Source organism: Onychostoma macrolepis, chromosome 15 (assembly GCF_012432095.1).
Source record: "Onychostoma macrolepis isolate SWU-2019 chromosome 15, ASM1243209v1, whole genome shotgun sequence".
In the NCBI taxonomy this organism is placed as follows: Eukaryota; Metazoa; Chordata; class Actinopteri; order Cypriniformes; family Cyprinidae; genus Onychostoma; species Onychostoma macrolepis.
This window is the reverse complement of record NC_081169.1, coordinates 24,011,578-24,037,660: the sequence shown is the minus strand read 5'-3', so window position 1 is coordinate 24,037,660 and position 26,083 is coordinate 24,011,578. Positions and strand designations below refer to the sequence as shown.

Sequence of the window (26,083 nt, the reverse complement as noted above, 5' to 3'; positions counted from 1 at the left end):
TGGGCCGATCTCATCTCCTCTCTTCTGTGTACCCACAATCCACTTGCCCTATTGACCAGTTCACCAGCCATGTCAAACGCCTCAAGCAGCCACGACGTCTAAAGATGAGAAGTTATCGTTGTTGCCATAGTTACCGCACCCTTTCAGGCACGTTTAACGTTGTCTACCTTGCAGGTGCCTTATGGTGGAGAAAAAACCTGCGTTTCTGGTATTTCCATGATATTGTAGAACACCTGGGTATCTAGTTGTTTTTCTAAAAGATAATGGCTTATATTGAAATTAAACCATTAGTGATTATCTTTAGCTTCCAGGAGGTGTGATTTCACCTTATCTTCTTATTCTTCTGTTGTATTTCTAAGAGGCCTCAAACTCAGTCAGATAAACAAACAACATTCCTGCGACTGTTTCAGCAAAGTTATGCAAATCAAGTATGAGGTGTTAATTATATCAGGTAGTACAGCAGGATATTAAAAGAAATGTTATTAGGTTGTATATTTTTATTGTCTAGTTTTCTGCGTAGTATTCATTACGCTGTTGCACCATGTATACAACTGTTCTGTACAGTGAAGCCGGTATATCAAAAGGTTCATAAAAATTAATTAAGTTTGTCCCATGTGTGGTTTGTATATAACTGTTCACAACTATAGTGATTACAGTTAAAGGTAAAAGACATTTAATATAACTACATTTGTTTTTGTAGTAAACATTGCCTATATATAACCTTTTGTATTAAATAAATATAGCCTAAATATAGCATTCAAAATGAGACACGGCATGTCAAGATTGTCAAGTCATCTTTATTTATATAGCGCTTTATACAATACAGATTGAGGAAAACAAATTGCCAATAACGCAAAGAAAATTTAATTCTGCTGTAATGCAGCTCTAAAAAGAGGACAATAGTCAATATTTCAGTTTATATTTCGGTCTGCATTGTTGGAGGAAAAAAATACACGAGGTAAAGTCGATCTTGTTCCAACTAAGAACAATATATTGTAAGAATGTTTTGCTAACGTTCTCATTAGTTGATGAAGCCGTTATTTCTGATTGTTTTCTGAACATTTAAAGGCCAGATTTTGTTTTTTGGCGTTAAAATAGTACTGTCAGGTTGGTGCCGATAGCCTCGTGGTTAGTGCACCAACATATAGCGCAACCGTGCTTGCAGCGGCCCGAGTTCAATTCCCATTTCGAGGTCCTTTGCCGATCCCGCTCCCCTCTCTCTGTCCAATGTTTTCCTGTCAGCTCTATACTGTCCTATCCATTAAAGGCATAAAACAGCCCAAAAATATAACAAAAAAAAAAAATGTATTTTCAGGATTTACTAAAGATGCGCAGTGAAGAATTAGCGCTGAAAAGGCATGGACACAGTTATTTTTGCGCCTGATCTTATTGAATATGCATTTGTAGAAGTTTCCCTTTCGGACGCAAAATTTATGGGAGGAGAGTAATAAAATGAATCACGCAACATGATTTACTAACGTTTTCGCTCATCAAATTGGTATTTGCACCGTTATTTAATGCCCCAAAAAAAGCATATCTTAAACTATTTTGCTCCTGTGTCGTAAGTTGATCTCCCTCACCTGATGAGAATCGGCTCTGCTTATTTGCGACTACGGTAATTTGCGCTGTACTTGGTATATTGCGTAAATTTGCCCTGTTTAGTCAATCTGGCCCTAAAACTCCAGTTTACTTGTTTTACAAATGTTATGTGAACATCAAGAGAACATTCCATTTTATAATTTTGAAAATATTATGGAAATGTTGCTTTTGATTGTTCTCTGATAACAGTAACATTTCAAATGTAAAATAATAATAATAATAAATAAATAAATAAAATGATGAGCATCTAACTATAACATTACAGAAAATTCCACCAATCCAAGAGTTAAAGAGAGCAAATCTTTAGCTCTGCCCAGTCCAATGAAGCACTGCAAATGACATAAAAGAATCGCTCTCCCTTCACTTTCAAAATACTGCAATATTGGCATTTAAATATGTTGTTTGTGTGTGTGTGTGTGTGTGTGTGTGTAATAAACAGCAGCATCTCTTGCACGTGTTGCTTAAATTATACACTATGTTCTTGTATGTTCTTGGAATTACTTTGTTAAAAAATGCTTGTCTGAGCTCATCAGGTACAAATTCTGAGAATTTTTTTTTGTTTTACTTATGAGACGTTCTTTATATGTAAACAATAGCATAGTAACGGATAAGGGTGCTGCAGTAGATGCAATGATAACAGTCAGGGTTCTGTACAAAAAAAAGAGGAACAAATCCACTGCTTCCCCTGATATGTTCACATTCCCCTTTTGAGCTTTGAGAGCAGTCTAAAAGTCTCACAGATGCTACACAGACGAAAACACAAAGCTTTCACTACAACTTTCTCACTTGAGCTTGCATGTTGTAATCTGTCACATGATAACGAGTCCTTGTACACAAACACTCCCACACACACATGCTCACACACACAATCAAACTCAATCAACGTGTGTGTTCTCACGCCAGTGGAAAATAACACCATCTGAACCGCCTCTTCTTTCATTTGGATCATCATCTGGCCAGTGCGGTGAAATACTGTTTTGCCGTAGGGCAGATTCTCCCAGATCTCTATTGTATATCCGTCTAATGATGTTGAAAGTGCCAAAGCTCTAGCTCTTTAAGATTTAGAGCGCAGCCACAGTTCATTATATCCTAACATATGTTGCTTTAACATTGGGAAATGTAAAGTTTAACAAGCTAAACCATGTTAAAACTCAGAGTATAATTCGTCCATTTCTGCTGTGGACATAAACCTCAAATCATGCAGCTTGAATGGTGTGCTGTTACTTTTTTAAGTGATCTGATGTAAAATTATTATGCGTCTCTCTGGAATACTTGATTATGATTGGTCAATTGTGAAATCCAGCAACTTAAAATTCAATATCAGAATAAGTAAAAATGGGTTCATGCAAGACTTAAAAATATTAGTTTAGTAAACTTAGTTAAGTGGTATATTTAAGTTATCGCAACAAATGTTTATTTGTTATAACAAATTGCAGAATTGCAAAGTAAATTTTTTTTTTACAGTGTAATGTGGAATGTTTCTAGAACATTTTGGCAAGATTCTCTCAAAGTTATGAACAAATGTTCTTGAAGTAATATTAAAAGAACATTCGTTTGGAGTTATCTGGGGCCTCATTTATAAAATGTTGTGCAGAAACCATCCTAAATTTGGTCTTACGATCATTTCTTAGATTTGCATATGAGCGATTCATAGAATAAACGTGTGAAGAGAAATCGCGCGTACGCCTCTCTTTCAGATGTGAAATCTATGAATCGCAAATTATCTTAAACTTGCGCACAATTGAATGATTTCAACTCTCTGCCTTGTAAACGACTCCTAATTAATGTCATTAACATATAAAACATCACCTATCATCATAATTTAGAACAGCGAGCTGCAAGAACAGCTTACATTTTCAAAAACCTGCAGTACTCCGACAATAAAAAGTGCGTACGTCTGCTCTGACCCTGACGTGATGCTAAGCACTTTTCCACATCAAAGACCGTTTTTATAAATTGGAGCGCTGGCGTGGATTTAAGCGTACGCACACTCTAAGATCAAATCTGAGCATACGCACGCTTTATAAATTAGGCCCCTGGTCTTTAATAATGCTCTCAAAACATTAGGAACCAAAAAGTAATGTTTTATTTGTTTCAGTTGGACGTTAGGGTTAGGGTTAGTTTTTTAAATGTTACTGCTTGTTTGAGAATGCCATAATATTTTCAAAAAAAAAAATGGAATGTTCCTTTAATGTTTGCATAAGCATAAATGTTTTTTAAAACATTTAAAAAACAAATGTTTTGAACGTTCAGAGAACGTTCAGAAATAATGTTTTCATAATTTAATGGGAATGTTATTAAAACCAATCTTAGAACATACTTTTGTTAGCTGGGATGTTTCCTAAAACCCGAGACAAACTGTACCAGATGAAAGATTGGCATCGTGAAACAATCGTGGCGATTTCTGTGATTGTGACCCCTAATCGGTGCTCCAATGTCGTACAGTAAGAGAGGTTCAAAGATGAATTTTGTCACGGCCTTGCGACCAAAGATAGCCTACAATAGTTTTCTGACAGTGTCAGAAATTCAGCATGATCATCGCACAGTGTGTTGCTGCTACGACCCATGTTTACTGACCAGCCAATAAAAATGTGACATGAAATCAACGCAACATTGCGCTAAAACGTACAACTGCTTACCGCAAGCTCTTATTCCTTCCTCTTTCACTTCTTCCACTTTTTTTCTGCACACATAAAAACTGCCAAAGTCTGATTCGTCATGCTCTTTTTGTTTGTTTACCAGTGCATGCTGATGGCATTTTATTTTTCTGTAGTAATGTGCATCGTAGGGTACGAGTCAATAGGTTTCATCATCGTACAGTCTACATGCATGTCTTACCCAAGTTTATTAGATCCATGTGGCAAAGTGCGATCTGCAATGATCTTATTGCTAAAATAGTGCAGTCTGTAGAAGGCTTAATATTCGTCGCTCATATTTGTTTCCAAATATTCATTGTCCACAATGCAGAGTCACACTAATTTCTTTCATACGAACTCTACTACAGATATCTTGAATTTTAGTTAATGATTACATTGAAATTTCCTCATATTACTGTAATACTGTAGCATTGTCAGTCTTCTCATTTCCTCATTTACATTGACGCATTACCTCAAATCAGGATCTGTGTCCTGCAATAAGTAGTTTATTTTGATGCGTTGTGCAAATTTAGCTCTCTCTGCATGGTCAGCGACGGCCAGACAGCTTTCATGCACAAATCTGTCGCAGGTAATTGTGTGTAGAGCACTGTAATAAACTACATCCAGTAGGTTTACAGTAGCTGCAGCTGTGCACACATAGATTATGTCACCGCTGTTAAAGGCCCACAGAACGCTTGACTCTGCACTTTTTTTTCTAACTTTGAAAAGTGAAAAATGACTTTTCTCTGCAGAGGACAGATTAATCTATTTTTTATATGTGTATATAAAAGTTGACTTGTCATTAATCACAATCCCAGGTTATTCATCAGGGACAGGGAAGCAGGAGAATCCGGCTAATTTATGGTGTTTCTCTGGCGCTTTTTGGATGATATAAACTGTTCTGTCTAGGCTACAATGAACGTTGCTTTGTTCTCGCTTTAAAGATTGGTTTTGAGTGTCAAATGCAGGGTTTTAGTTGCACGTCCAGCTCGGCTCTGCTGGTCGCAACTCATTCGACCCGTAACTCTCAGTTTGGTGGCGGGTCGCTGGGAAACAACCTTTTACTGTTTGCCGTCAGCTCATAAGCACTTCAACGCAAACTAGCAACATTTTATGATGGAATTTGCATGCTGAACTTTTCTATCAAAATTGCCTTTTCACACGGCAGATTTTAAAATTACATGAATAATAAAGCAACACGAACTAAGGTAATAAGAATTTTGATTGAATTTGTCTTGCAGTCTATCTCCCATTACTCTGCGGCTGCAGTATGTTTTGGTTCCTGGTTTCTGGCTCATTTACTGTTTGAGAATGACACAAAACGCAGTGCATTAGCAATCAGAGCATTGTGTAGCTGGCCAATACAGTGAGCAAACACAATTTATTCCATAATCACCGATGATAAAGTTCTGCAAATATGGTTATTCTCAGACATTACCCAGGTGGCTTTGCTCACAATGCGCTGGTTTGTGAGAATACAGTGCAGAATATGTGAATAGCTGTGACATTTCCAACTGCAGCGTTTCATCTTTGTTTTCTTACACAGACTTATGTTCATTACATAGCAGATTTAGAGTAGTTCATAATATATACGATACGTGATACACAGAACAAGATTTGAATGCTTTCTGAAGAAAATATGAGTGACTTTTGTGTTGTTGTGCCAGGTTGAAATCATATATCCAATCGCTTTGAAAAGTAATAGCATACCTCTCTTCAACAAGCGGCGCAATTTGATGTATCGTTCATTTTTATGGCTTAAAAAAATGCAAGAACCGCTAATTAGTTCACAACAAAAAGTACCATTAAAAAAGTGATTGAAACTGACAGACTATGGCAGGCTAACTCTCTAACAGCTTTATTTCCCATGTCTCGTCCATCTTTTTTTTCTTTTTTTTAGGATACTTGACAACCAAAAGACGTTTCTACACAGGCGCTCACTGAACACCTCAGAAGATTTCAATCAGGTAATTACCTCTAAAACATGCAATAATAACCCAGGCATGTGTTTCAGCCAAATTGGTGTAATCAAAGACTCATCTGGAGAGGTGCTTTCTTTTGCACTTCTCCCATCAAAAGCAGTTTGATTCGTGCATTGTATCCATTTGTAATGTTTTTCTGTAATTATATTTATTATATTAATATGAAAACGTCTTATCTGTGAGTTATTGATTATATTGATTCACACATATTCTGCCAAAGCTTTCAAGCAGCTGCAAATAATGGTTCATCCAAAAATGAAAATTAATGTAATTTATAGTGAATGCTATGGCGGCCCATTTCTTCCACAGGATAAAAAAAATAAAAAAAGGTAATTGCGACTTTTTATCTCACAATTCTGGATTTTTTAAATTGATTTTTATTTATTTATTTATTTTTGCTTTTTTTTTTCTATCAAAGAACACAAAAATAAATAAGGTAATTCAGTTTTTTTTTCTCTCTGCATTGTGAGTTTATATCTTCTAATTCTGAGTTCATGTCGCAATTCAAACTTTTTTCCAAGAATTCCTTGAAACAGTATGAATTGTTAGATTAAAAATTCGAAATTACCATTTTTATTTTTATCCTGTGGCAGAAACAAGTTTCCATATAATATGGCTCACATAGTTTCCAAATGGCATCATAAAAAGGATTTTTCTGAAGTCATATGATAACTTTGTCTGAGGACCAGACAAAAATATAAGTCATTATTTATTTAAAACATTCTTTTGAGGTTATTCTTATGAATGAATCGATTGATCCAGTGCATAAACCTGATCTGAAAGATTCTTTCACAAAAAAATGACATGAACCTGAGTATTTAATGACAGAATTTTCATTTCTGCGTGAGAAGACTTTTCACTCAAAGGAAGTTTAAAATGAGTTCACAAAGTCTGGAACTGAATCAGTCTAAATGTTAATGCGCTTGAATAGATTTACTGGCCCGACGCACTCATATGCATGCTCTACAGATCATTTTGTTTGTGTTTTCTGTTGTTTTTTGCTAGTTATTTCTTGATCATTTCATAATGATGGGTCTGTCCCATCCTGCCTTGACCAGCTACAAATTATGGCTACATTGGTCCCTAATTGCCACTTTTTCTGTCAAATGCAAGGACATGCACTCAAGGCTAAGTGGTGCTCCATAAACGGCCTTGTTAAAACTCTGTTCTCTTTATTATGCTAGGTAGTGCTAGAGAGGGGAAAAAAACAGACTAGATCTAGATCTCCACTTCAGTTAATAAAAAGCTTTTGTGGAAATAACACTTTTTTTCCATGCAGTCTGAACTACTTTTAGTGGACTGACATGAGGAGACCATAGTGCAAGAACTAAATTGCTTGCTAAGTTTTTAAAAATTTCTAACCTTAAGTATTACACTTTCATGTTTTTATTATTAGTTTTTTTGCATTTTTTGAATCCTACACTGTTTAGACGTACAACTTTTGCATGGTGAATGATAAAACCATTGTATCATTCACTATGCAAAAAAATTAAGTCTAAACAGTGTAGGATTTATAGACTTGTATACATTTTTTATAGCTGTTGAGCTTTAAAAAACACTATGGAAGTCAGTGGCTAGCATCAACTGTTTGGTTTGGTTTTGTGTTCAACAGAAGAAAGAAGCTCATACAGGTTTGGAACGAGTGGAAGGCAAGTAAATGATGACAGAAATTTCATTTTTTGGGTGAACCAACCCTTTTATCACCAAGATAAATAATTTTAAAGATACAGTATTATTAGGGTCCACACAATGGACAATAACATTGTGATTGTTATAAGCATGTAATGCAGCGAAGTTTGTCATTTTAAATGCTCGAGCTCTTTAAAGCAGGACGGATTCTGATTGGTTGTCTGGTTGGATGTTTTTATTATTCATCAGCTGAAGAACAAAATGCTCTGAAAGTGATTCCAACAGCAGTCATTAATGTTATCACTTTGCTATTCTTAAAATGTATTATTACATTTTTTTAGTTATTGTCCGTGTTGCTTTAACCTGTTCCATATTTAGGAAACTGAATATTCTAATGACTTGGACCATTATTATTTTTATATTAAAATTGGCAAGGCACAGGAAGAGAAAATGTTGTGACAAATTGCAGCGTTCTGTAAAAAGAGGAGAGGAAGGAATCTTGGGATTGCGGGGGTCAGCGTTGAGAACGTGACACGGGGACAGGGCGGTCTGCCTCCTCTTTGTTGAGTTCTGGCAGTCTTCTGTTGTTTATTGTTTCCAAACAGATGGTTTACAGTTTGATTTATATAATGTGTAGGTGTTTAATGTGGAGGACAAAGCAGCGGTCTATTTATACCAGGAGGGTTCACTTAACCATGCTTTACCCCTACTATTGAATCAGAGGGACAGATGAGGATGTTGATCATTTGAGAATTGTGAAATTGAATTTCTTTCTCAAGAAATGTTGGAGTGTGTAGGAGGAGGGTTTTCCAGAGATCGTGTGATGTTCATTACAGCTCTTTTGAGAAGGCTAAAACATCTAAAATGAAAAAAAGTTTCAGTAATTTTGTGATCGTAGTCTAATTTAAGGCTTAGGAGGCCTTGCTGTCATGACAACCTCTGGAACACGGCGTTCTCTTTCGTTACCACATCTGGCTGTGGGTTACGTGGTTTCCTTCCTTTTGTTTTCAGAGAAGTCTACATAGTAGTGTATGTCACGTATATGTAAATCATTTAAAGTAGAAAAGTGCATGATTCTTTAATATCTTGCTTGTTTCTACACAGCGACGTGATTGAATGACGGGCAATCTGCTGCTTTACAAACTATGTACAGATTATGAAGAGAGAAATATATTTCTATAAGAATATTTCACAAAGAATTGACATTTTCTAAACTGTAATTTCTTGTAAATGTACAGTTTCTAAGAAATATATTTTTATTTATTTTTTGAATTTATCATTTGTCAGCAATTCCTTCCATTGCAAAATTTTCTGAACTGCATGTGTCTCCAACATTAATTTTTATATCTATAATTTAGCTATATATCAGCAGTTCTTTCATATATAACTAACATTTATTTTTTCCTTTTTTATTAGGAATTATTAGGAATTAAAGGAGAAACACCTTTCTACATTAAATGTGAAGCAAGCTTGCAATGAAGTCGATTGGGTATTGTTAGTTGGGTGCTAGGGTGTTCTGTGTGATGCAAAGTGTTTCACCAAGTCTCTAAGTGTAAATATGACTCATTTCCCTCCTTGCATGCAAGCTGTTTTTTTACCACATTTTATTAACCAACAAATAAAACTTTACCTAGCACTATCGATTTATTTGTATATCTATATAATAATAATTATTATTGTTATAATAGTAAATATAAATCTAATAATTTTCATATCAATAAATATGACATTTAATATGAATATTTAAATATGACATAAATATACATTAGTGCTGTCAAACGATTAATTGCGATTAAATTGCATCCAAAATAAAAGTTTTTGTTTACAGAATATACAGGTGCATCTCAATAAATTAGAATGTCGTGGAAAAGTTCATTTATTTCAGTAATTCAACTCAAATTGTGAAATTCGTGTATTAAATAAATTCAATGCACACAGACTGAAGTAGTTTAAGTCTTTGGTTCTTTTAATTGTGATGATTTTGGGTCACATTTAACAAAAACCCACCAATTCACTATCTCAACAAATTAGAATATGGTGACATGCCAATCAGCTAATCAACTCAAAACACCTGCAGAGGTTTCCTGAGCCTTCAAAATGGTCTCTCAGTTTGGTTCACTACGCTACACAATCATGGGGAAGACTGCTGATCTGACAGTTGTCCAGAAGACAATCATTGACACCCTTCACAAGGAGGGTAAGCCACAAACATTCATTGCCAAAGAAGCTGGCTGTTCACAGAGTGCTGTATCCAAGCATGTTAACAGAAAGTTGAGTGGAAGGAAAAAGTGTGGAAGAAAAAGATGCACAACCAACCGAGAGAACCGCAGCCTTATGAGGATTGTCAAGCAAAATGAAGTCAAGAGGAAAATGAGAAACAAGAGACCAAAAAATGCAGATGAGCTGAAGGCCACTGTCAAAGAAACCTGGGCTTCCATACCACCTCAGCAGTGCCACAAACTGATCACCTCCATGCCACGCCGAATTGAGGCAGTAATTAAAGCAAAACGAGCCCCTACCAAGTATTGAGTACATATACAGTAAATTAACATACTTTCCAGAAGGCCAGCAATTCACTAAAAATGATTTTTGTATTGGTCTTATGAAGTATTCTAATTTGTTGAGATAGTGAATTGGTGGGTTTTTGTTAAATGTGAGCCAAAATCATCACAATTAAAAGAACCAAAGACTTAAACTACTTCAGTCTGTGCGCATTGAATTTATTTAATACATGAGTTTCACAATTTGAGTTGAATTACTGAAATAAATGAACTTTTCCACGACATTCTAAGTTATTGAGATGCACCTGTATGTGTGTGTTCTGTGTACATTTATTACGTGTATATAAATACACACACATACATGTATATATTTAAGAAAAATGTTATGTTTATATATTAAATATATTTATATAAATATATACATGTAAATACATGTAATTATTTGAAAAATATATATGCATGTGTGTTTATTTATATATACATGATAAATATACAAAGTTCACACTCATATATTCTGTAAACAAAACTTTTATTTTGGATGCGATTAATCACGATTAATTGCTTGATAGCACTAATATAAGTATATCAATATAATATTAATTAATACAATAAAATTATGTATAGTTATATATATTTTTCATATATATATATATATATAAATATATATATATATGAAATAAAAAATATTAAAATAAATAGTTAATAATTTTATTTATATATATATATAGTATAATATATACAGTGTATATATATATATATATATATATATAAATTGTAGTTATAAAATAAATGCAATAATAATAATTACAAAAATAATCAATGCAAAGTTTAAAATTAGATAGTTTAAAATTACAAAGAGTAAATTAATCAATACAAAAATATTCAAATGTAATATAATAATACAATTCTCTCCTTTATGTGTTGCATATACACAAATACAGACTTCAGGTTTCAGGATAGATTTTGAATGTGCAGACACAAAGAGCTGCTTAGACAATGAGTTACAGTGCTGATACACACAATGTGAGAGAGGCTGGCATTAACACAGTTTGAATTGTAGACAATAGCTGATGAGACGGGCATAAAAGAGGACTGGCAGATGTGGACAGAGTGAGAGGCCTCAGTTAGAAGGACTGAGCGTGAGAGGAAGTTTGACGTTAGGGCGTGGTTAACCAACCAACCTCCATATTTTCTCTTTTACAACAGACCGGCAGATGCTGCACTTTGTTTGACTCTGATTGGATGCAGAACGCGAGATCAAAATGAACATTAAGGTAAGCGAAATCAAACAGTTGATATTTAAGCATACGCTTATTTTTGGAGTTTCAGAGCTTACACAGATGCTACAAGGTAAGCAGAATAGAGCGTCTGAGAAAGACAGAGATGTAGCGATAGAGAGGAAAATGATATGCTTAGCCACAGGCACACGTGCTTCAAGCATGTGAGGTCACTGTGGACCAGCCTATTCGTTTATCTGATCCATCGATCATGTAAGACCCGGAGGACCATCTGTCTTTACAAACAGGTAAACACACTCACTCACCTGCAGAAGAAAATGAGGCACACAGCCACAGTTCAATACATGCTTGCCCTCGCATAGATCAAAGTGGCTACTTCTAATGAAAAAGGTCTTGGAGGCCACAAAATAAAATGGAAAAGGAACAAATAAACATGCAATATTAATAATAAATGCTTATTTATTCATTTTTGTTATGAAAGTTAGGAAAAGTCAAAAATAAAATGGTCAGCTGGGTGTATTTCACTCCAAAATCTGAAAAAAATAATAATAATAATAATTATAAAAAATACTTAGCATGATAAAAACGAGGCCTATTAGTACATTTAAAAAATAATAACATTTTTCTATTTGATTTGTCATAAAAATACCATCACAGACACTCATGTTCTATAAAGTTAGAAATATTACTTTGAAAACTGTGGCCAGTATGAATATATTAATGGATAGATCCGTCGAGACATTGAATTATGTTCATACCACACTTCCACTCCATTAAGTTACATTTCTTTATGACTCAGAGTCGTCTCTGCGTTAAAAGGTGTTATACAAGACGGGAGTGATTGGCTTGATCTAACCTTTCAACAAATTGAATGCTCAGTGGTAACACATGGCAGCAGTTCACGCTTACAGGAAGTAGTGTGAAGTACGACACTCTTGAATTTTGAATAGTCACTACTACTGTTCTTATTTGTTGTTGTAGGGGAAAGCGGAGATAATTGTAACATAATTTGGTTTTTGCTCACTTATTCAGAAAATGTTTAGCCTAGAGCTTTGATATGATGCATTAATCATTTTTGACATGTCAGCAGTCATTACGTGTGTTAATTAAATTTATAACTTAATTGAGTCCGATACAATTAAACTGTAAGGACGCAAAGGCTCCATGCTGAGCTGTGTTCTCCATATGCCGATTTCAGCAGAACATGCTTAGGGCCACGTCTCTGCTGGCTTAGGGGAAGCTCTTACAGACAGGAACATTGCACAGTTTGTTTGGATATTGTTACCAAATCAGACCAGACAACATGAAACTGTTCAAACAGAGATCACTTTTTAAATTTATGTATGGATTTGGAAATGAAATTTTAACCCTAAACCATGCTCAAAAAATTAATTAATTAATTATTAATAATAATTATAATAATACTGATGGTTGTTAATGGTTGTCTGTTATCTTTGATGTTATTTTGGTGAGAATGTATGCATTTAGTTATGATACATTCACGTGTCATAATATTTATACCATTTCTGTCTATGATTATTACTTATCAACAAGATGAATAAAACAACTTTTTCTGCATTTGAATGCAAATGATTATCACTATTAGTTTTGACACTGGCACATCTTACCCCCAAAGCATCTGACATAGTTTAGCCCACATTTTTCAAAGAAATTAATACTTTTATTGAGTAAGGACACATTAAATTGATCAAAAGTGACATTAAAGACTTGCATTTTTGCACAAAAAAAAACCAAACAAAAAAACTATTTCAAGTAAATGTTTTGAAATTTGTATTCATCAAAGAACGCTTTATTTATCAGTGGCAATCAATGATAATCAGAAATGTTTCTTCAAATCAGCATATTAGAGTGATTTCTGAAAAGATTTCTGATCATGTGACACTGAAGACTGGAGGAATGGCTGCTGAAATTTCAGCTTTGCATCACAGAAATGAATTACATTTTAAAATGTATTCAAAAAGAAGAGAGTTATTTTAAATTGTAATAATATTTCTCAATTTTGCTGTTTTTATTGTATATTTAATCAAATAAATAGAGCCTTGGTGAGTATAAGAGACTTCAAAAAACTTTTTTTTTTTTTTAATCTTACTGACCCCAAACTTTTGAAAAGTTGAGTATTTTTCCATTTTGGGGGGGAAATAAAGGCTTATTTTAATAATCCATGGCTTATTCTAGCACCTTTCATGTAGAAAACCTGACATGGAAAAAAAGATATATGTATTTCGTGTGATGGATCTTTTCTGTGCACTGATAGCCAGATAAAGGGGTTGACAGAGTTTACCCAGTGACACATTTTTTTTCACATATTTTTGGTGCTACGGTTGTTTGATTATACTAATGGAGAGCTCGGTGACTGTAATGCCGGCCTGTCATCTGATGTGTCATAATCCAGTGTTTGTGTTGTGTGCTTGTTCATGTCACTGTTGCTAAGTAACCCCTCCCCTCATAAACACTGGCAGCCTTCTATTGTTGGGCTTTTATGGATCAAAAGGCACAAATTTCCAAAACAACCACATCTCAGAATTGATTGGCTAATGATAACGTTGGGAAATGTCAAGACCTTTCATCTCAAACGCTCTCATTACACGGGCAGAATGTTTACGGCAGCGCGAGAAAACTGTAAAGCACCATAACACAAGCATTGCTGCAGCTAAATATTCAACACGAAATCAAAAATTAACCTACTTACAGTATTCTGTCATTCAAAAGTTATGCTCACCAAGGCTGCATTTATTTGATCACAAATACAGTAAAAACTGTGAAATATTACATTTAAAATGTAATTTATCCCTGTGATGCAATGCTGAATTTTCAGCATAATTACTCAAATCTTCAGTGTCATATAATCTTTCAGAAATCATTCAATATGCTAATTTGCATCTCAAGAAACATTTTTTTATTATTATTATCAAAGCTGAAAACAGTTGTGCTGATTAAAATGTTTATGATAGAATTATATTCTTAGGATCCTTTGGTGAACAGAAAGTTCAAAAGAACAGCATTTATTTATTGTAAAAATGCAAAAGTCTTTTCTGACACTTTTATTCATTTTATTGTGCCCTTGCAATCAATAAAAGTATTAAATTTCCTTCAAAAGGACCTTAAAACGGCAAACTCCATTCTGCACTATTTTTTCACTATCCAGTCAATTCCAAATAGATAAACATAATTTTTTTTTTCTCAAATATTAAAAATATGTCACATTATGGAAGTAAAAAGGGTTAATCTTGCTTTAAGGTTGCAATAGAATAAAAGAGAATATAATACTGAAAAAAACAGCAGTGCTTTGTGGGAAAATGTACAAAAAAAGGTACAGCCACCTTTTTTCAACAGTCACGGAGACATGCGTTTGTATGTTTGTGATTGTGGGTGTTTTCTCTTTTTCAGATCGTGTTGCGAGGGTCCGCCTTTCTTCTGTTACTCATCTTCAGAAGTGAGTTATCATGATTCTTCCTCCTCTCTCTTTTTCTTTCACATGCACGCACACACACTGTCTTTTATTCCGTTGCACATATACATCATGAACATTTGTCAGCTTAATCTGATAAAGCCTATTTTTAATAAAATCCTACATTACCCAAAACCACGAATGACCAGCGGGTCCAATATGTGTTTTTTTTTCAGATGAATACTTCCAATAAAAGATTGATTATAGCCGTTGTGCAATAATCACAGTGTTTGCCAGTAGAATTGCTCAGTCTCATGTGGCCATTCATCTTGTGGGATTCATTGGACAAACTGCGCGTAGCTGGAAAATGCATACAAAAATGCTGCGACCCGTCTCTGCTAGACCACAATTAGTCCTTGTTCTGTGGCAGGGTCTATGAGAGGCCTGCCTTCATTACAAACCGCTGCACTCTACATCACCACGCTGTTATTATGCCAGCATCAGAATACATTTGCATTCATCTGCTGCTTGTGTGTGTGTGTAATCGTGAACTCTGAAGCCGGCCAGGATCATTGTGCTCAGTGTGTTCTTCAAACTCTCATAAGTCATAATGGTGTCAGAAGGAGATTGTTGCTTATGCTTTATAAAAAATGATCAGATGCTCTTGTAACAATCTCAGATATTTGTCTCTGCATCTTTAACAAAAGTATCAAATTCATATTCTCTCTCTCTCTCTCTCTCTCTCTCGTTCTGTACTTGTATTTGTAATTTTGTGATTTGTGGATGAATGCTAAATGCTAAATGCTTAGATATTAGTCAAATTATCTTTTTAAAAAGTGTTATTTGTCATCTTTATTAAGTTACTCCATCCATTTATTATTATATTATATTGATAAAATAATAAAAATTATATTTGTAATATTTTTTTTTACATATTTGACAATCTAAAGTGAAGAATAGAATAGAATAGAATAGAATAGAATAGAATAGAATAGAATAGGAAAAGAGCATGTTGCATATCTCTCTGACCAACTACACAAATGTATGTATTTATATTTTGGTTGGAGTTTTATATGGTATCTATATTTATATAACTGTATTATATTATATTACATTATATTGATAAAAATAAAAATATTTTACTACTTTTTAAATTTGATCTAAAATTTATATAAAAAGAGCAAGTGGCATATCTGTCTGGCTTCTTTATTATGTTTATCTTTTTTTATATGGTCTCTATATTTATATTCATATAAACTGTATTATATTGTATGAATAAAAATAAAATAATGTCATATTTTAGTACTTTTTAAGTGAAACAATTTAAAATGAATAGAATAGAATAGAATAGAATAGAATAGAATAGAATAGAATAGAATAGAATAGAATAGAATAGAAAAAGAGCAAGTAGCATATCTCTCTGACCAGCTACACATATGTATGCATTTATAATTTCAAAAATATTTTGGTTGGCATCATCTTCATTATCTTAATTTTTTGTCTATATTTATATTCATACAAACTGCATTTCTTGCTGTAGCTCAGTTTTGGGCCTTAAATTATAAGTCGGTGAAATAGATTTTGATCCATTGACCCTTTTAAGCAGGTGTTTGCTTATGCCATTTTCTGGTAATGGTCTTTTTATACGCTATAAATAATATCATAAGATACCCATCAGCCTTCAAAATATTTTTCTGAAAAATGGCCAAGGTACATTGTTGAAAATTCCCCTAGGAAATCAATATCCCAAGATCTTGAACTGTATCCCAGAAAACATACTTTCCGGCTACTCCAAAATATATGAGATATGATCAGCATCCAAATGACCTCACATATAGATAGTTGCCTACTCTTTATCACCTAAAGAGAAGCACAATATTTCTCCACCCAAACTCTTTCCATCTTCATGAAAAAGTTGTGCTCACTGAAATGTGTCTGTGTTTCTAAAGGTTATGCAGATGAGAACGTGACACAAACAGAGACCACGACACCACTGGAAAGCTCCACACCTCCGTTTTATAGCTCTAAACCCACAAATGTGGGTCAGGGTAGGATTTGTATTTAATTTTTTACATATTTATTTCCCAGCATGAGCACATAAGCATCCCAGAATTGCCTATAAATCATAGTCAGTTTATGTTTTATATGTTTATTCTATACTTGTTTCCAATTTGTCTCCAATTCAGCTAAACTGAGTTACGGATCCAGTACAAAATGTCTTCGTTGTCCGTTTACCTTGATAACATACTCTGTAAAGTTTGATCTGTCATGGAAGGAATTGATTTTTGGTGGCATAATAAACCGGCGATATTTGTGTTGGCTTATATCTCAAATACAATTCAATCACGAAAGTGTTCGCCTCATTCCTCCAGATAACCCGAATGCAACAGGGGTGAAAACGAGCCCAGATGCAAAGCAGTTTAACCTCAACGTGACTGCGGCGATCACTGACAGCTCTACAGACTCCCCGGTGACCTCCGCTGTGACCTCTGAAAAGACGACCGCCGCACAGCGTAAGCTTTGATTCTGACTCAAATACAACTTTGGTTTCAGTGGAAGGACTTTCAGTGTGGGATTGTGGGATTGGGGGAGGGTAACAGAGCCGAGGATTGCATGAATAGCTGAGAGGCTTCCTCTTTACTCATGCAATTCATATCAAGGGCACACATAACTTAGAAACTAATTAGCAGGTAATTAGAAAATGTTCAACGCTCCTTCCATGCTGAGAGGCTTAAAGATAATGCGGCGTTTCCGCGGGATTGAGGAGCACTGTCGCGGTGAGCTGATATGCTTTATGAAGAATCAACCAACCATATATCCTGGGAGAGCAGCACCATTGAAATATGCAAAAATTTAATATGAAAGACAAGGCCGGACAGAGAATGAGTGCTGCTGGAATTTAATTAGAAGCAATTACGGACAAATCCATAGGATTGCGATAAGAGGAAGCGTCTGCTTTTCACACCGAAAGTCTTTGCTGTCAACCTACACTATGGACAAAAACGGGATTCAAAAGCTCACTTCTATTCAAAATTCTGCAAATTTGAGGAAAGAATGTACATACTAGATTAGGTTTCTCTCCTTGTCTTTTTACTTGACCTCACTTCCCTCTCATTTTCTCTTTGCAGCGGCCCATAACACCAACCCCGCCAAAGCTGTGGTGTGGGGTAAAATATTCTCATCTTCATCATCTTCTTACTTAAATGTATTCTACAGCCTTTTCACTCATGATAGGCCGGTATATTGGAGGTGTTACTTTCCCATTGTATCTGTCAATAAAGTCTTTGTCAATAATGCATAGTTTCAGAAAGATTCACTAAGTTTTAGAAGAAATATCATCTAAAATTATACAACATTATATAAATATATATTTTTTAAAGTCATAAAAGTTCAATTATAGACGTTTTTTGTTTCATTTTCAGATTTTTTTAAAGCTCATTAAGTCAATTAACAATTCATCTCTGCACACCTGATGGCAATCGATAGGTGCTTAGGAGAAAAAAGATCTAAAAGGTCAAAAAACAAATCCCGCACACTGCCAAACTTTGTCAAAAGTATGTTTCGGTCGCATGACCTTCATCAGGTATCTTCCTGATGATATAAAGCTCAATTAATATGTAATATGTAATATAAAGCTCATTAATGAATAGCAAAAATTAAATGTAAAACTATATACATATAATTTTATAAATATACATACAAAACAATTAATATTTAAAATATTATATTAAAAGTAATAACAATATTTAAAATTATTATGTCAAATAATTATTGAATTATAATTATATTTTATATATTTTATATGCACATATCAATCCTTAATAATCACTGCAATTTTAGATTTAAAAAAATATATATACTTTTTTTAAATGTATACTTTAATCTAATTTGAATATACACTACCGTTCAAACATTTGGGATCGGTAAGATGTTCGGCAAATTTTTGAAAGCAGTCTCTTATGCTAGAAAATGCATTAAAAATACAAATATTGTAAAATATTATTACAATTTAAAATAACTGTTTTATGTGAAACTTTTTTTTTCACGCTTTTTTGATGAATACAATGTTCAAAAGAACACATTTATTTGAACTAGAATATATATTTATTATATTTTATTCACAGTTTAATTAATTAATTTTGTATTCCACTAAAATAATAAAAAAATTGAGTGATTAAATAAAGACATCTTTTTTATCATCATTTTTTGAGTAGGATATCTTTTTAAATTCCATCATACATATATAAAATATGAAAAACCCACATCAGTCTCCATTTGTTTTTACCCATCAAGTCATTTGCATAAACAGCATCTCATTGACACAACTCTGATTAAATCATAGAAAATTAGTGTTGGAGGTCATGTAAGGTGGACAGGTCAAAGATTGTTTCATCCCATTAGACCCATTAGACACCAGAACACACACACCCACACATATACTACTGGCTTATTTAGCATATTATGAAAATGATAGAGTCCATTACATTTTATAGGCACGTGGACTGATTTCAGGTCTTGTTTATGATGTCAAAACCTCTCTAAACTGTGCAATTTCCTCAACAGATAAGAAATGGGATGAGCCGTTTGATTACAGTAAGTATCTGTTTAATCATTCAGTAATTAATGGTGCTTGCTAATGCAGACATCACAATTACTACTAGAACAAACCCCTAACCCAGAGTATTGAACGTCGGCCTGTAACTCGTGGCGCAGCGTTTGTTCTACAGACATGCATGATACTTTAAATCATGTGCTGTTTGTGTTACAACTTTTACAAGTGACTGGACTTATAATTCTCACTTAATGAATGATAAAACACGCAACAGACGGAACATCACGGTAATTAGCAGTGTTATTTTAGTAGTTATATATTATTATATAGTATTTAATATTTGGAAGTAATTTTTATTTTTATATTTTCAGTTTTAATTTGACATAAGGTTTAGTAATTTTATGTTCTTTTGTTCTTTTTATTTATTTTTCTATTTAGCTTTATTTTTATTCCGGTTTGAGTTATTTTAGTACTTCAATTTAAACATGTATTAAAGAAATATTTCATCCAAAAATGAAAATTTGCTAAAAATGTACCCTCAGGCCATCCAAGATGTGGACGAGTCTGTTTTTTCATCGGAACAGATTTGAAGAAATTTAACGTTACGTCATTTGCTCACCAATGGATCTGCTGCAGTGAATGGGTGCCGTCAGAATGAGAGTCAAATCACCTGATTAAAAAATAATATACATAATAAACAAATCCATCAAGACATTTTTTACTTCCGTTGCTTCTGGCAAAAATACATAATCCATAATAACGCTTCCTCCAGTAAAAAAGTGCATCCCCTCACATCAAAATCCACAGACCTCTTTGTTTAGAACTGAACTTTTGGACTGTTTTCACTTGTAAACAGTGCTTGATCTGTGGATATTTCTCTCCTGATTCAGATGAGCAATATTATGGATAGAGGACTCATATTTTTGCCGGAAGCAATGGTTAAGACATCTTAGTGATGGATTTGTTGGTCCCACTTTATATTAGGTGGCCTTAACTACTATGTACTTACATTTAAATTAATCATTTGGTACAAATGTTTTTACATTGTACTTATATTTTTAAAAATACCTATATGTAATTACATCTGTAAATTAATTTCTGTAATTACATTTATAATTACACTGTTGACCCATCCCTCACACCTTAACCCACCCTTAAACCTACTGTTACGTCTCTGATGTAAATTTAGACTAGGGTTTTAAAGAAGTAACAATAATTTGACATAAAAGAAATAAGCCAGGGGAATAAGTGGCAATGGAACACCTGACACAAATTACACCTCAGGAAAAGGTTTATTGTTCTCAAGAAATTAGTTATTAAACAAACAAGACAAAGGAAAAGGAGGGAATTTAAAGCGGCGCTTAAATCATAAAATAAAAATAAAAGAATCCCACGTACTAACTAATTCCCAGTTCCCCTGAACTATTAAAATAAAGAAAAAGGGAAAAGAAAATCTTCAACGCAAAAGCGTCATAAACTACACAAAATATACAAAGCAAAACATACAGAAAAAGCGCACACTAATAAACTAATGTGTCTAATGTGTCCCTCCTTCTTCTCGCTGACGTTCTACCCATACCACCAAACCTGTCCCTAACCTTACCCGTATCCCACCTCAATAGCAGCAATAGTGTTTTGCAATAAAGTATGAACACAATAAGTACATTGCACTTATTTTTTGACGTAAGTATGTAGTAGTTAAGGCCACCTAATATAAAGTGTGACCGAATTTGTTTCTTACAGGCATGCAGCTTTTTACTTCACAAAACTTTAATTGATTCTGACGGCACCCATTCATTGCAGAAGATCCATTGGTCAACAAGTGCTAAATCTGATGAAGAAACAAACTCATCTACATCTTAGCAAATTTTCATTTACGGTTTTAAATAGTTTCAGTTAACAATAACATTAATAGACCACATATTTAGTGATCTTGTGGAACGCGTTACCAGCTAATCAAGAAATGTAGCAGTTTTGTTTTTAATGTCACAACTGTGCTGCTCAGGTGTTAATTGTTAACTGCTGGTTTTTCTGGTTCGAGCCCCTTACAGTGCGTTCGAACACAAAGACCTGTCAGTGGAAAGTATTGTGTTTATAAGAAGCACAGAGGTGCCGAGCATGGGAGCACTATTACTGTCTCAAGAGCTGTAGTTAAACGCTTATGACCTGGCGACAGCTGCTGCTTCAATCATTTCCTATTGTTAGGGCAGCTACAGGGCATCTGATGTTCAGGAAATAACCTCATTATCTGTGACCCGTAGATGCCTCTGTTCTGCATTCATTCCCCAGGAACTAAGTTTATAAGTGACTGAATGTTTCAGAGTCATCAGTTAAGGGTGTTTTATGCCGGTTCAGTGTTACTTCAAAGCCTGTGTGTGTGCAAGGTTTTGCCTGCTTTGTGGGTACCGAATGTTCCCAGATGAATAGTAAAGCCAGGAATCAGCTGCCAGCCATAAGGAAAAAACGCTTAATAAGCTTGGATGTACAGTAGGATGTAAATGTAGATTCTGTGAGTGTGTGTTTTGCATCATGATTAGCGCATAACATGACTTGTGTTTTTTTTTTTTTTCTCAGATTACGCCTCTCTACGTCATGTAGGGTTGACCATCGCTGCGATTCTCTTTGTGATGGGAATCATGGTGCTTGGTTGTAAGTAAACCCAACTTCCCTGGTTCAAGTCTCAGTCCTGATTGCTTTTATAAACCGTTACGTTTCAAATCCCCAAACCTCTCTTCTCTCTTTTTTCATTCTTCCTTCATCTGGAAGGTGGCAAAGTGAAAGGAATGCCACGGTGTCGTATTGGCAAAGGAAGGTGAGAGAAAACTCACTAGTGTGTGTGTTTGTGTGTGAGGCTGTGAAGTTATTTTCAATGGCATACCTATGGTGTATGATGAATGAACTGGAAATAGAACAAGTTGCCATTTTTAATATCTTTCTTGATTCATTATTTGATTAGAATGCCCAAAGGTCTATTTTAATGCTTTTAGACTGCTTAAATATATTTGTATTTGACGTATGTACAGTATATAGTATAATAGGCTAAAGTAGTAGGTGGTACACATGTATACTGCACATTATTTTGTCCTGTTCATAAGTTTTTTTTTTTGTAAAGATGTCATCACTTTTGGCACTGGAATGCTGTAAGCTCTACTGCAAACTGCTCATTTAGTCAATGTAGTAGTTAAGTTGAGAACATGTGCATGCTGTGCATAGTACACATGCTGTATACTTGCTTTAAAAGTAGTCTGCAAGTATGCATTTTCGTACATAGCTATTGCTTTTTGAATGCATTCAGTGACTGGGTGCATTATAACGTTTGGCCTCTTTTGTAACTTTCTGATGTGACTTTATAATCATTATGGACTTCATTGTGTTTAGACGCCATTAGGGCTTTTATATAGATTGTTCTAAAACATATTATTTCAATCTTGCCGCATATGATGAATGCGAAGAGTTTAACTGTAATGTGCTTATTATACACCTGCCTGTGCCATTTGAAAACGAACATTTAAAAATAAAAATACACAGCCATTGCATGGACAGAATGTCAGCCGAATTGACTTGTGCAAAAGAGACAACAAAACAGTATATAATTTTAGTAATATAAGAGAAGAATAATGACACGCTTCTCTATGAAAAGAGCCTTTTCAAATGGTCTCGGCTATTAAGGCAAAAAGGCATAATTTTCTATCTCTGCAAAATAGTAACAAGTGGTAACGCTTTACCTGGAGAGAAAGCAGTTGTTGACTTAGCTTTACCTCTCACAGAGCTGCTCTGAAAAACCCGCCGGAGGCTTTAACAGCCGATTTATACTATATTTAATGGAATATTTAATGCCCTGTGGGCTGTAAAGTCTTATTATATGACTTTAGAGTGAAGGTTAAATTTAAGGAAGCAGTCAATTAAAACGGGTTAAATTTTTTAATAAAAGCAACTTCCAGTTGACTTATTAAAGGAATAGTAAAAAATTAGCTAAAACATTTACTCACCCTCAGGCCATCCAAGATGTACCTGTAAATTAGTTTGTTTCTTCCTCAGAGCAAAATTGGAGAAATCACTTCTTCACTAACGGATCCGCTGCAATGAATGGGTGCCATCAGAATGAGAGTCCTAACATCTGAACATCACAAGAATCCAATTTGTTAATTAACATCTTGTGAAGTGAAGAGCTGCGTGTTAGTAAGAAACAAATCCATCATTAAGGCATTTTAACTTAAAACTGTCACTTCTGGCCAAAATCCATAATAACACTTCCTCCAGCGAAAAAGTCCATCACCTGTTGTCCTCTCACATCAAAATCTACCAACATATTTGTTTAGAACTGTTTTGGACTGGTTTCAAATGGTGTTTGATCTGTGCATATTTCTCTCCTGATTCAGACCAGATGACTTTTCACTGGAGAAAGCAATATTATAGATAAAAGATTTGTATTGTAGCAGGAAGCAATGGTTTGAAGTTAAAAATGTCTTGATGGATTTTTTAAGACAAAAAACAGACAGTTTGTCACTTAAAACATTAACTGATGGACTGGAGTCATGTGGAATACTTGTGGATTATTATGAAGTCTTTATCAGCCGTTTGAACTTTCGTTCTGACCGCACCCATTCACTGCAGAGGATCCATTGGTGAGCAAGTGACATGATGGTAAATTTCTCCAAATCTGTTCTTATGAAAAAACAATTGTATCTACTGTACATCTTGGATGGCCTCAGGGTGAATAAATATACAGCAAATTTTCATCATTGGGTGAAAGACATTCCCACAGGATGTTACTGGTGCAAAAATCTGCTCACAAATTAGACAAAGAATTCGTTTTCTTCTTGGTCACACTGCACTGCTGCTCAATTTAATAAAGTTAAACTCTGGAAATGTTGACAAACTAGTTCAGTGTCAAAATGGCCTCCGGGTGAACTGATTTACTTTAAAGGTTTTTTTTTTTTTGCTTTGAGAAAACTGAGAAAGTGCACAACTAACCTTTCTTTTCTCTCTCTATCTCTCCAACCTCTTTCTAACCATTTTTTCTGTGTATGTAGTTCATACGAGGTGACCAGAAGTTAACACTTCTCCCAGCATTGATCAGCTGGCTCGGCAATAAACAGAAGCAGGAGACAGCAGGAGAACACAAAGGAGCCAGTCAGACCTGTTTCCACAGCGGTTACAGACTTACATTCCCCCCTTGTGAGAACAACATCATAAGGACAAGATGGAGAGGTTGTGTGTGTGTGAGCGTGTTCATTATTTCAAACTGATCTCCGGGTTTGTCACACAGAGGTGCCGGAGAATAAGATGTATGCTATCGTGTGGCACTAAACGCCAGCAGTAACACAACAGCTGGGACTTCGGCAGATCCCAGCGTAATCATGCGTCTCAGACACAAAATCCCTTCATCCCTCTGCTCTCCTGCACCAAACTGCTCGGTTTAAGCGTCAAACTTTGTACAACATAGACCTGTACTTGTGTTTTATTATTATTATTATTATTATTATTTCAATACTGTGCATCCTCAGATGTGTCTATCTTTTGGAAATGGAGAGAAGCATTGTATGGCTCACAAGCGCCCTCAAGAGGCCTTCAGACACATTTATTATGAGTTCTCTCAAGAGGAGAGAATAAAAACAGTTTGGCTCAGTCTGTTTAGAGATTCATGTATCTGAATTCACCATCTACTTCATGTCCTTGTACAAAAAATAAAAAACATCTTTATCAGTGTATAAGGCCTGAGTTTAAAATAAGTGAAGTTTCATATTTCTTATCTTGCAATAAGCTCGGTTGGGCTGTCAGCAGTGGAAAATGAGTATATGCTGATGTCAGGGGAAAAATGAAAATATCAAGACCATCTCTCTGTGACATTTACCATTAGCATATCTCCACTGGAATTTTGCGCAAGGTGTTTATGTAAATATTCTATAGTTCACCCAAAAACCAAATTTTTTTTTTTCTTCCATAGTGCATAAAAGGAGATCTGTAGATGCTCGTTTATGAACAACAAAACTGAATGGTTGTTAACTAAAGCAAGCAAGCAAATAAACAAACAAACAAAAAATTTTTTTTTTTTTTTAAATAAAGATCTAAATATTAGATGAAAAGCTTAAAAAACTTCAACAAAAATTAGAAATTATGTTCCTTTGACAACTAATTGAAATAAAAAGTAGTAAAAGTACTAAAACTAAAACATTTAACAACCAAATGCTAAGAATATTAATATATATATATATATATATATATATATGTGTGTGTGTGTGTAATGAAATGACTAAAACTAAAATTAAAAAGAAAACTGAAAATATAAAATTAAAAGCTATTCATACAATAATTTAATAGTATAAAAATAATACTAAATGGCAAACACCAAAAAAGTACAATAAAAGTCATTTTTATTCAATTTAATAATTATGAATGATAACAATTATTATTATTTAAATGTATAATTACTTAATTTTTAATTTTTTTCCCAAAGGAAATAGTTTCGTTCACAGTAGCACCATGCTAATGGAGTAGATTATCACGCAATGAGTAGCTGATTATATTTTTTATAAG

At 34.2% G+C, this 26,083-nt stretch overlaps 1 protein-coding gene across 2 annotated transcripts; it reads left to right on the top strand.

Annotated features, from left to right (window-relative positions):
- The first annotated feature begins 11,460 nt into the window (after positions 1–11,460).
- fxyd5 (FXYD domain containing ion transport regulator 5) lies at positions 11,461–25,260 on the top strand. 2 transcript variants are annotated; one of them, XM_058744641.1, is made up of 9 exons: positions 11,461–11,621; positions 14,994–15,039; positions 16,944–17,042; positions 17,367–17,507; positions 18,123–18,161; positions 19,558–19,587; positions 22,121–22,195; positions 22,313–22,358; positions 24,580–25,260. In XM_058744641.1, the coding sequence occupies exons 1-9, from the start codon at positions 11,610–11,612 to the stop codon at positions 24,602–24,604; spliced, it is 513 nt and encodes a 170-aa protein (XP_058600624.1). In that variant the 5' UTR covers positions 11,461–11,609; the 3' UTR covers positions 24,605–25,260. The 2 variants fall into 2 exon arrangements, with proteins under 2 accessions (XP_058600624.1, XP_058600625.1); XM_058744642.1 differs by having other exon boundaries at positions 11,536–11,621; positions 15,231–17,042.
- Positions 25,261–26,083: the final 823 nt, after the last annotated feature.